Source organism: Megalobrama amblycephala, linkage group LG14, assembly GCF_018812025.1.
Source record: "Megalobrama amblycephala isolate DHTTF-2021 linkage group LG14, ASM1881202v1, whole genome shotgun sequence".
NCBI lineage: Eukaryota > Metazoa > Chordata > Actinopteri > Cypriniformes > Xenocyprididae > Megalobrama > Megalobrama amblycephala.
In genome coordinates this window covers 36,145,324-36,158,065 of record NC_063057.1, presented here as the reverse complement: position 1 = coordinate 36,158,065, position 12,742 = coordinate 36,145,324, and the positions used below count along the sequence as shown (strand labels likewise).

The 12,742-nt window shown below is 38.0% G+C and overlaps 1 protein-coding gene across 3 annotated transcripts in view; it reads right to left on the bottom strand.

The window, feature by feature from the left end:
* Positions 1 to 12,742, bottom strand: part of l3mbtl1 (L3MBTL histone methyl-lysine binding protein 1) — a 48,620-nt gene that overhangs the window by 9,829 nt on the left and 26,049 nt on the right. For all 3 annotated transcript variants that reach the window (XM_048155388.1, XM_048155389.1, XM_048155387.1), the window contains exons 5-20: positions 10,074 to 10,230; positions 9,807 to 9,930; positions 9,660 to 9,708; positions 8,824 to 8,906; positions 8,481 to 8,585; positions 8,243 to 8,378; positions 7,691 to 7,782; positions 7,449 to 7,600; positions 7,251 to 7,327; positions 6,809 to 6,894; positions 4,484 to 4,594; positions 2,095 to 2,233; positions 1,896 to 1,995; positions 1,539 to 1,733; positions 1,373 to 1,422; positions 81 to 238 (exon numbers count right to left, since the gene is read on the bottom strand). In XM_048155388.1, coding sequence (XP_048011345.1) covers positions 81 to 238; positions 1,373 to 1,422; positions 1,539 to 1,733; positions 1,896 to 1,995; positions 2,095 to 2,233; positions 4,484 to 4,594; positions 6,809 to 6,894; positions 7,251 to 7,327; positions 7,449 to 7,600; positions 7,691 to 7,782; positions 8,243 to 8,378; positions 8,481 to 8,585; positions 8,824 to 8,906; positions 9,660 to 9,708; positions 9,807 to 9,930; positions 10,074 to 10,230 — 1,814 coding nt within the window. The remainder of the gene's footprint in view (positions 1 to 80; positions 239 to 1,372; positions 1,423 to 1,538; positions 1,734 to 1,895; positions 1,996 to 2,094; positions 2,234 to 4,483; positions 4,595 to 6,808; positions 6,895 to 7,250; positions 7,328 to 7,448; positions 7,601 to 7,690; positions 7,783 to 8,242; positions 8,379 to 8,480; positions 8,586 to 8,823; positions 8,907 to 9,659; positions 9,709 to 9,806; positions 9,931 to 10,073; positions 10,231 to 12,742) is intronic.

Sequence of the window (12,742 nt, the reverse complement as noted above, 5' to 3'; positions counted from 1 at the left end):
TGTATTCTTGAGTTTTCAGCTCATTGTATTATTTGATTTGTTCAGTGTTTTATTTCCACACAGTTGAATGAAGTGATTACCTCCTCTATAGTCCAGGTAGCTACTTGACTTGCATGAATTCCTGCAACACCAGGCAGTAGTTTGCAGTGCTGCTCCCAGCAGAGAGAGAGGGTTCGATCGGAGTTTGCAGTAAACGCTGTCATGAAGAGAGAAGGGTACATTCCTTCCACTGTCATATCTGAAACACATACACAGTGACAACATTTACAAACACAAGCATTATGTTGTTATAAATTATGTTTTGATTAAGGTCCATATTCTGATGAGAGGTTTACAAAACTTTTATTCTGAAAAGAGGTTTACATACTCAACAGCAACTGAAATACTCCTTTTTAAGAAGATGCTATGTTTCAATCCACCTAATGTACATTTTGGGATATCGCATAAAAACAAGCTGGATGGAAATGCCAAGATGTGCATAAATTCTAAAATTGTGCATAAAAAACTTTTGGTCAACTCAGATGAGGCAGATACATTTTTTATCCGATAAGAAAACATGCGGAGAAACTACGATGGAAACACATTTACTGAAAAAATTCTTTGCGCAACAAAAAAGTTGTGTGACTTTGCAATATGAGATGGTATAACTGGACAAACCAGCAGATTGATCTTGTTGCACAGCATCTGCAATGCTGTTTTGGTCATTCTGAAAAACCTTATCCTGGTATAATTACCTCCCAGAATTGTCTTACATGACTGCATTCACAAACACAAGGCATCTGAAAGCAAGATAACATGACCACGTTGATTGCTTTTCTTCGGCGTGCTCTGAGGCGCAAGTCATTTGTTATATACTTTATGAAAAAAGACCCACAGTGGCTTCTCCAACTGCAGCAAATTACATTTATCTTAGTGATATTTGGTGTCAGATTATCAAAAAGTTACGATTTTGTTGTCTTTGTCTCGCTGGATGGAAATGGTGCTTTATTCTCAATTGTTTTATGCAATATTCTAATTTTGCACATTAGTTAAATTTGCAACATTGGATGGAAACATAGCTATTGACTATATGCTGTAATCATTGTGCTTCTGCACAATAATTGACTGTATATATCATTTAATTTGGATATTCTGAGTAAGTGTTTTCATGAGCCAAAAATGAGTACAGACACGCGTATCTGTCAGATTATTAGTAAAGAGAATATTGCATTAGTGGATTATGGCAATCTGGTTAACATGTTAACATGATACACACATAAGCAGAATATGACTACATAAATGAAAAATTCCTTTGAAATTAAACAGTATTGGATAATTTTTTTTGGCAATTTTCAACTTTCAAATATAGTAAATGTAGGAAAGTAAAACTCACTCTGACAATTTCTTTGCTGACTTTTACGATATTTAGGGGGGCGACCAATCCTGGCAACAGCAAAGAAAGGTGATTTTTAATTTATTGTTTACACAACCGCAACATCATTAATATACAAATATGCAGTTATACTTGATTAACACAACAAATGTGAATATTGTCTTACCTGCCATGATATCGTGACTTTTTTGCTCTCTGGCCAAAGACCAGCAGGTTACGTCTGGATCCTTCTGTATCAGAGAAATCCGCCTTAAGCCGGCCCTGGTTCCTCTCAGCCAACGGACAGCCAGATAAACAGTGATGTGCCGTAAAACGGCCAGTCACGTGACCTGACCCGTCACATCCCGGAGTAGGGCACTTTCTGTTTGACAAACAACAGGTCTGTTCTCAAATCTGCAGTAATTTGTTTTCAGTAAACTGTTCGTCAACTGCAAGACAATTTAATCAGAAGACAAAAGACACATTGAAAATTTCAGTATTTTTAAAATTTCCACTCTATACTAAAGGCATATGAAAGAATGACCTGTGATGAAAGCTGTATTTGGAGGTGTTACGTGGCTGAGGCAGACTTTTACAAGACATGGAGAAGTTGGGCTGTCGGGCTGTCAGGTTCTCCCTGGGACCTAAAAGACACATATTACTCTGAATTGACAGAGTATTTGGTACATGAGAATATAAGAGTCAGATGAAAGAGGAATGAGATTGATCTGGAGGAATCTCACCAGGTTTCTGGGCAGTGGGTTGGCAGGGTGGAGGTTTGAGCGGGTGTCCTGTGCTTTCACACCAGCCTGCAGGGTGGATGTCCGGATGGTCTGAATCCATCCACTCATCATACAAGTGGCTCCAACCATCAAAATGAATCTAAGGACAATAGATGAGGCTAACACACCCTCACAAAAAATGTCACTCTACCACATTCATCCATGCACCACTGAAATGCTCTGGTAACAGTATGTCTCACAACAGGGGATTCTGTGAGCCTGTTTTTCTCTTGATGTCTTTGCCGGTTGTGTTTTTTTCATGTGATTTAGTGTGTTTTTTTCTCTCTTTTCGTGTCAATTTCAAACTAATAAAGTTAGTGTAAATTACCGTTTGTCATGTGGTTTCATGTAAGTTAGCATTCTTTTCGGAGGGCTGTTAATTCGACAACCACTCTAACCATGAGCCAAATTTACTTGAAAAGCATACTTGTGTAACATGTTTTTAAAGAATAATATACACATTATATTTACTTTTCTTACAAATCTTGTCATTTGGGTAAGAGAAATAAGCTTAATAATATCCACCTTTTTCCAAATGAACCTACTGCGGTCTTCGAGCCGTCCGGTTTAGGGAAGTTCCTTTAAAAAAAACTGAAACAAATCATTTCACATCATAAGGTTGAGCTATAAATAAACCTTATCATCAGTTTGACAGAATGAGCTGTAAAATTTCCTTCATGTTCTCATATTCAGACTTCAAGAGAATAATGTAAGACTTATTTTAACGTGACGTGGTATAACAAGAATATTTTTGGCAAGAGCTCTTTCCAGTCGCTTATTGTTTTCTTTTTTTCTTTTGTATTCTGCTGTAACAGTATGAAAAAAGACAATATACTTCGCATTTGTGGTCTGCTCTCCTGATTTAATTTACAATTTATCCCATTAATAATTCTCTGGAATGCACAGAATCTCTTGTTTTTCTCTATAATTCCTCACGTCTCTTTCCTTGTTTGTTTTCACAAGGATGCTTTAAAATGTGATTGTCTCCCCTTTTCGCATTTAATCCCTATTAGCATTGTTTACTGGAACGTTTCTACAGCAGGTAAATACAATATTTATCGTCTGTCACAATGACGGAAATCACTTTGAACTATTATCACATAATGTCCAGTTAATAAGTATCTTTGATCAAGTCAACGTGTTACATAATACAGACATATGTTACTACAGTGATGTTTAACACATCTGTAATATTAGAAATAATTTATATTACTGTGAAAATAATCAGGGGTTATTCATGGTCCGTTGAAAGTACCTTGTTGATGCTTTTACACTTTTTAATGTCCTTTTAACATTCGATGGTTGAAGGATGAATAGAATAATCTCATTGTACCCAGTTTTTGAAAATGCTTATTATTGCATTCAAAGAGCGAACCTTTAACGGAAGTTACTCCCATGATTCGTGCAAAGTGTCATGGAGAATAGGAAAAAGGTGGATATATTCTCTGGAAACATTTCCTACTATTGTACATAATTTTGCTTCTCAAATATCTTGTACAGATTATGTGTAATATTTCTGATGGAAAACAAGGCAACCATAAAGATATTTTGCAGTGTGATTCAGTGAGTGAGTGAGCTGTTAGCTTGAGTACCACTATAAATGAATATCATGTGGCATCACAGACACAAACATTTGTTGGGCTGCAGATACTGATAATGCTTCAGCAAAAGTTATTTACTATTTTATTGTAACTTATATTTTTCATACTTTAAATAGCAATTTGCTTTACATACATTACCATTTAAAAGTTTAGGTTCAATAAGATTTTTTTGGAAACAAATTACTACTTTTATTCAGTAAGGATGCATTTTATTTGATTCAACAATAACAGTAAAGACATTTATAATTTTACAAATGATTTCCTTTTAAAATAAATGATGTTCTTTTGAACTTTCTATTCATCAAAGAATCCTGAAAATAAGATCACGGTTTCCACAAGAATATGAAGCAGCACAATTGTTTTCAACATTGATGATAATAAGAAATGTTTCTTGAACAGCAAATCAGCATATTATGATGATTTCTAAAGGATCATGTGATACTGAAGACTGGAGTAATGATGCTGAAAATTCAGCTTTGCATCACAGGAATAAATTGATTTTACACATATTCACATAGAAAACAGTTATTTTAAATTGTAAAATTATTTCACTGCTTTTGTTGTATGATCAAATAAATGCAGCTTTGGTGAACAAAAAGACCCCAAACTTCTGAATGGGAGTATATGTTTCTACTGGGATTTTATGGGCCATTAAAAGAAATAAAGATAATGTACTAACTTTTATTTCTATTTTATTTCATTAAAGCACCATAGCTGTAAGCTGGCATTACAGAAGCAGTCTTTCACACCTTTATTCTGTAAATGTCCACCTCCTGCACCGTAGCCACACGGATCAGCCCCGGACACCTCTTATCCACGGCCTCCAACTTCATCTGCACCTGGAAACTATGGGAAGGACGCTATGGAAACATACAAGAGGAGTCAGCTTTCCAATGTAATCTTGAACCTGGCTTTATTTTGCTGAAGGAAAAGTGATTATAATGGGTTCTATTATAATGACGCTCACAATCCAGTGTAGGCAAATGTCAGCCGTTAAAAGTGCAGTAAGCGATTTCTGAGAAACACTGTTGAAAGTGGATTGGACCGAACAGCAGAACACATTTGTAGCCAATCAGCAATAGGGGGCGTGTCCACTCATGCTGGGGGAGGAGAGAGAGTGAGCAAGAGGGAGAATGGAAAGACTGTAGAAAGAGAGATGGCTGATAAACATTACAAAAGAGAAAAGCTCAGAGGAATATAACTGGAAAAAGAAAGGTTATGATTATTAAAGTTTATGAGCTTAAGGACCCGTGTTAATATTGGAAAAGCTTTCTAGCACTGGAGAGACTTTGGAGAGAGTGAAGGCCTGAAAACAGACACAGAATTTGCATTGCATTGCCAATTTAGTGTTACCAATTTAAAGGTAAAATTATGCGCCCCATGTCAAAGCAATATAGGATGCAATTTATCCCATATTTTGCATAGGCCTATACATAGCTGAATAAACACATAAGGATTTTGCAGTGTGGACAATACTAATAGCAAATATAAAGAAATAATTTTTACAAGAAGTAGTAGAGAAGCTCATTTGCGCATGATTGCATGTGCCGTAAACCTGCACAATTTTTTTTAAACATGTCGAGCTCAAGTCCAATTGGTCCCACTTTATATTAAGTGGCCTTAACTACTATGTACTTACATCAAAAAATAAGTACAGTGTACTTATTGGGTTCATATTGAATTGCAAAACACTTTTGCTGCTATTGAGGTGGGATATGGGTAAGGTTAGGGACAGGTTTGGTGGTATGGGTAGGTTTAAGGGTAGGGGTAAGGTGTAAGAGATGGGTCAACAGTGTAATTATAAATGTAATTACAGAAATTAATTACAGATGTAATTGCATGCAGGTGTTTTTAAAATATAAGTACAATGTAAAAACATGTATGTACACAATAAGTGCATTGTATCAAATGATTAATTAAAATGTAAGTACATAGCAGTTAAGGCCACTTAATATAAAGTGGGACCGTCCAATTAAACGCAGGAGGCTATCTAAATTTAGGGCTGAATGGGAAAGAAGTTATCAGTGTCCAGCAACTAAAGATGAATATAAGGCGAATGGCAGTATTTTCAGTTGCTCTCGGTAGAATATCTGATTTAAAGGGTAAGTTCACCCTAAAGTCATCATTTACTCACCCTGGTGTTGTTCTAATGCCGTATGCCCTTCTTTCTTTTTCAGACCACACAAGGAGAATTAAAAAAAAAAATGTCCCACTTGCACTCAGCCATATACTGTAATGGCAGTGTATAGCGACCTGCATCAAGCTTTAAAAAAAGATGCAAAAGTATCAGAGAATGATCCCATGACACCCGTGTCATATATTCCACATGTTCTGGGGGTATACAATAAGGTCTGGTAAAAAACAAAACAAAATGTAATGTATTATTTAATGGAAATCCTGACCTTGGGTCCTTGAGTGTCCCTTATTTTGCAACACTGAAGGTGGCAAACCTAGTTGTTTCTGCTCCATATGTGAGTAACATTGGTTTTGCTTTGTTTCACAGAAGCAAGATATGCTGTTGTTGTAATGTTAGCTATAGTAACAGGATGGTTTTAAGTGTCATTGAAGCATTATTTTGCTTCGCTTCAGTTATGATAAAGAGGCATCCACTCTTGCATTGCATGTTTGTGCATTTTAGGGCTAGAGCAATGAAGGTAGGGGTGTGTTTGTTTGGCTTGATTTCAAATATCAACAGTGTTTCTCAGAAACCGCTTACTGCACCTTTAAGTGACTGAATGCCAGTGGGCGGGGCCAATGGTGTGATGATGTATAACTATTTGTCTTGCTCTGGAGGCAGTCACATGCAAACGTATCTGCCTGTGTGACATCACAGATCAAGCAATATAGCTGTTTTTGGAGCTTGATTAAATAAATGCTTTGATTATAATGAGGACATTTTAAGCTTTGAAACTTGAAGGATGTTTTAAAGGTACAAAGACCTCTTATATGTCAAAAGAGCAAATTTGATTTCTCATGTCATGACCCCTTTAATGGTTTATTTACTGACAGAGATGTAAATCAAAGATCACATAATACTCTGTCTGTCTGTTAAATGATTGAGAGATTTAACTCACCACTCTGAATGCTTCAGCAGCGACTGCCGTTGAGCCCGTCTCTTCCAAATATCTCTCCCATGAGAACCTGTCAGGGTCAGGATAATCTATCGGGAGAAGAACACATTGAGCCAGTGTTATATAAAAAGTAGGCTAACAAAATAGGTAGACTTGAGTATTACAGGTACACGTACAGGTACTCTACTTATCTCTTATCTGTTGTATCTTATGCTTATCAAGGCTGCATTTATTTGATCAAACATCCCTAACACTAAGCCATTTATGCAGCTTACATAAATTTCTGCCTTTTTGTAACAAAGTAAAGTTATTAATTTCCCCTCAGAAATAATTACAATTGGCTTAAGAATCAATTTTCCAGAAATCGACTTAATTGGAGTCACAAAGTGTTTCTCCTTTGCCTGTAGGGGCAAACAGACTCAGCATGACTGGCTCTGTCAGTTACCCTGCGGAGGCGTCAGGGGGAGGCCCCTCTCTTGACACCAGCCAGTGGGATGAATGTATGGGCTGCTGGCATCACACCTACGATGAAGAGGAAACTCAAAACATTACAACTTTATTTTGAATGACAAACCTGTTAATTTCAGGACTTGAGAAATATATACAGTATCATATAAAGACTTGAGGAGTCGCTGTAACTCACCAGTAGTCATACGTGTCATCCCAGTTATCAAAATGAACCAGAAAACGGTTGCCCACTTTGTCTGTTACTGTGGCAACACAGATGAGAGAGGGATTCATGCGGTCGACAGCCTCCAACTTCATCCCCACCTCAAACCCACAGTCTGTCTCAGACTGTACAATGAGAAAACAAGGTCTTTGTTCAGACAGAATCCTTTTGTAAGAAATTGCAATAAAGATTCAGTCTGTGGTTTTATGACTTACTTTGATTGAGCTAGAAAACAACTCTTTCGGTGCCGCTTGTGATCTGGTGATTTTTAGGTAGTTGGACCAAGAAAACTCTTCTTCTTTACATCCTGAAAGGGAAGAGTGTTGAATGGTAGTAAAGTTAAAAAAAACTTTACACAAACTAGGACTAGATAGCAATTGAGATACATCATAGATCTTAATTTTTTAAAGGTTTTTGAATTATCATGTTAAAGCAATAAGCCATAATATGTCATGTGTTACAGTGATCTTCCCACATTTTTTAAGGGATTTTCTGAAGTCCCCTTACCATGGTAAAATCACTGTACTCTGGCAAAAGACAGCAATATTCAATAAATAATTATTAGTATTATTCACAGAAACCTTTCATACCAAGTAATATAGTTCATTAGCCAACTGTAGGTGATACTGTAGAAAAGTAACTTGTGATATTATTATATAATATATAAATATATAATTCAATGCAGAATTTGGTCACTTGTGTGTGAGTATGTATCACCTATTTGACCAAGTTTTCTCATCTGAACAGATTTCAGACTTATAATTCACCTTTTGGAGTGTACAGCTTGTGTCCTGTGCTCTCACACCATCCAGCTGGGTGAATATCAGGGCAGTTGGCATTGACCCAGAAGTCATGGCAGTCAGAATAGCCATCAAAATGAAGGCGTAATCTGAAGCCACACACCTAGAGACAAGCATTTCAAGAGAGTGAGCACTCAGAATCACTTTTCTCCATGTTGAAATTAGTCTGTCAGAAAGTCAAATGTGAAGAGCTGTCATGATTTACCTCAGCCACCGTCAGGACGAAATACATAGAGGGATGCTGGGGATCAATGCCTTCTAACTTCATACCCTGTCGGAAGTTGTTCTTAATCATGGGTACCCTTTGGGTCTAGAGCAGTTACATGGATAAACATTAATATTGAAAAAGAAGAAGAAAAATCCACAATTGAACTATGAACTGTTTGTAATCTCTACTTTGTATTGAAGTAAATCAAATGAATGGCCTGTGCGATAACACATCACATCACAGCTGCATCATAAAATGTCATTGAAGGAAGGTGTTTTAGATTAAAATCACTAGCAAAGTGGCATTATTCACTTCCTGTCATGAATTAAAGAAATCAAACCTCCTGGAAGAGTCCAACTGGAGCAGCCACAGCTTTCTGTTGCTCTAGGTACTGTGGCCAAGACCACAACTCCAGTTTAGTCTCTGTTGTACCCACAGAGAGGTGTTACACATTACTATATGCAAAGCACACTGTTTTGATGTAATCTCATTATGTGTTGTTATGTCTATGTAAAGTATGAGTAGTTCAAACACACAATATATAATATATATATATATATATATATATATATATATATATATATATATATATAGACATAGATAGATTTATATATTAATAGACACTGATACAAACAATATCAATATGCATGTACATTTTTTTCATATATGTCTCACTTACATGAGACATATTCATCTCTTCAAATCCTCTGTTTAGGTTCATAGTGAATGTGGTCCATTTTGGCATAGAAAATATTTTGGATTCATACCATAGTTTTTCATCCTAAACAATGTTCTTTCATGGTTTAGTTTTAGTTTCAGTTGACTCTAATAACCCTGGTTTATACAAACATTTCACAACCATAATAATTATACCACATTTAAAATTTATACATCTCTAATGTTGTATACATATGTAAAGGGCTTACATTTTGGAAGCTGTCCATGCATTGGTATCGTTCATATCAGTGTCTATCACTTTACATTTGAATACCTGCAAATATTAATGAGATTGCATTGGTTAGGAATACAAAACCTGCATTTCTGCAGTTTGAGCAACATCATTGAAGCAGTGATTGACATCTGTGTGAATGCAGAGTGCAGAAAATCTAACTTTAGATTTCTTTAGTGATGATTGTGTAAACAAATTCTGCGTTTTCAAGAAGTGTGATGAAGTACCTGCTTTGTTGTGTCTGCCATCAATTTTTAAAGCTTCAACTTTTTCCTCCTTTAATGACAAAAGCGCATTTCATTGCATTAGAACTCCATAAGAAATACAAAAATACACATCAAACACAGCAATTTAATAAACTCAAAGAACTGCACCATTGGTTCAGCATCAGACTCCTCTTCTGATGGGCTGTTGTATTCCCTCCTCTTCCTCTTCTTCATGGGCTTTAACATTTCATGCTCATGATAGTCATCCTGTGCTTCTGCAATCCCTGCAGGACTAAAGCATCCATACAGAAAATGCAGCAAGTACATGACTTTTCAGAATACAAGAAATACAAGAATCTCACACATAACACATACTGTATTTACAGTATATATTGCATGAGTAGAATAGATGTGTATGTCTACTAGTTTATTTACTTTTTAGACATTGGCTCTCCATGTAGGTAAGTCTGTTTAGTCGATGTCTCACTGCACTTGCTATGAACTGGATTGTCTTGAGCTTCCATATGTCCTCTCTGAAGTCTGTCAGCCTCCACAAAGGCAGCCGGCCTGCCATTCCCACCTGCTGAGATGCCTGGAATAAAAAATTACTGTTTGTGATGGTGCCATTGGAAAGGCAATTGCTAACAACTTTCAATATTCAATATATGTTAGATATATACTGATTACAGGGTCCAGAATTAGCTTTTTCCACACCTACCAATTAAAAAATGTCACTGGTCACAAAATAATTCTTGGATGTCACTGAACTTTTCATTGGACTACTGTCCTTCCAGCTTGAGTAATCAAGTGTAATCTGTAACTCAGGTTTATATCCACTTTTTGCACTATTCTGTTATCAACAAAGTGTAAAAAATAATGGTAAATTACTTTGACTATTTGCAGACTCCAGCCTGTTTCCATCTATTGTAATTGGCCTTTCACTGATAAAAAAAATATATATATTTTTGTGTATATACTCTAAACCCAGCACTTTTAAAAGTGCCAGGTTATGGATGTAACCATGGTTCCCTGAGAAGGGGAATGAGATGCTGGGTTCCCTAGAGCAGTGGTTCTCAATCCTGTCCTGGGGACCCCCTACCACTGCACATTTTGCATGTCACCCTCATCTAACACACCTGATTCAAGTCATCAGCTAATTAGTAGAGATTGCAAGAGTTGAATTGGGTGTGTTAGATGAGGGAGACATGCAAAATGTGCAGTGGTGGGGGGTCCCCAGGACAGGTTTGAGAACCACTGCCTTAGACGGCACTATAGGGCACTATATCGTCATATGCCTCAGTATGACGATTCTCTAAATCGAGAGATCTAACAAAGCCCCCACCAAGGACATCTTGCAAGGAGGCTCATATAGAGCCTACAACTTGCAATTGCTATCCTAGTGGAGCTCTCGGGAGTGAATGAATTGGAATGAATTAAAAATGCTCGCTCTCCTCCGCACCAGTGGACACGCATCTTTAATGTGGCACACGTCTGGAGAAAGAGAGAACGCGCACGGAGCTGGAAGAGCTTGAATGAAGCGCGTTTGGCTTTAGATAAAACTACTAGAGGGTATACACTGAAATATTATTCGTCATGCCGGCTCAACATCATGATGTCTATCAGCATTGGCGATGGCATCATCTATTGGTCCAATCCTAAACTACATCCAACTTCAGTCAGGGAGGCCTCATAGAAGGCCAAGCAACTTGACACTAACATAGCAGATGGAGCTCAGGGGAGCAACCCAGGTGCACCAGAGGAGGCTCAAGAAAAGAGCCTATAACTTAGTGCTACTGCTGAATTCTTATTACCTGTCTCTTGTAGTCAGTCTCATGAATGCATTATACCTAGTGCATCCAGCTTGCTCAAAGAGAAGACAGCATTCCGCACAAATGCGCAACCCACATCCCTCAAGAGTAGGGACGGTGCGAACAGAGCTTTTAATTGAGAAATCCTTTCAGTGTGCGCATTCTGCTCCCTCAAGGACGCATGTCTTCCTAACTCATGTGCAAACAAATGGTCTCCTGAAGACAAAAAAAGAGGATGACATATTTCACAGGTGCCCTTTTATACTCATGGTCCCACAAGTAGTGATGTCATAGGCTGCTGCCTGCCGAATGTCAAGTTCAATGTCGTGTTTAGACTCATGCTTCAGACACCGGTCATGCCGGAGGAATTCCTCATAGTCCCCTCTAGGGGATGCATTCGGGGTTCCATTCAAAAGGGAACTACAGACCGTTATCTCTTTTTTCATTCATTGCAAAAGCACTTGAGCAAACCAAGTCTTTGCTTTTCTCACACAGAACAACCTCCTAGACAGGAACCAGTCTGGCTTCAAAAGCGGCCACTCAACTGAGACTGCCCTGCTCTTGGTTACTGAAGCTCTGAGACTGGCAAGAGCTGCTTCCAAATTATTAGTACTCAACTTGCTGGATCTGTCTGCTGCTTTTGACACAGTTACCCACTAGATCCTCCTGTCAACCCTCATGACAATGACAATCTCAGGAACTGCACTCCAGTGGTTCAAGTCTTATCTCTCAGGTAGGTCCTTCAAGGTATCTTGGAGGGGTGAGGTGTCTAAGTCGCAACATCTAGCTACTGGGGTGCCTCAGGGCTCAGTGCTTGGACCACTTCTCTTCTCCATCTACATGTCATTACCAGGATCTGTCAATCAGAAACATGGCTTTTCCTGTCACTGCTATGCTGATGACACACAACTCTACCTCTCATTCCAGCCGGATAATCTGAGGGTAGCTGCTTGCATCTCAGCCTGCCTAAAAGCCGTTTCTTGCTAGATGAAGGACCATCACCTTCGAATCAACCTTGCCAGGACAGAACTGCTAATGGTTTCAGCCAAACCAACACTTCATCACAACTTCTCCATTCAGCTAGGCTCATCAACCATAACTCCCTCCAGGAAAGCCAAGAACCTTGAAGTTGTGATTGATGATCAGCCAAACTTTACAGACTACATTGCTAGAACTGCCCAGTCCTGCAGATTTGCTTTATACAACATTAGGAAGATCAGGCCCTTCCTATCGGAGCATGCTACACAACATATTGTCCACTTGTTCTATCCAGGCTGGACCAGGCCCGTATTTAGA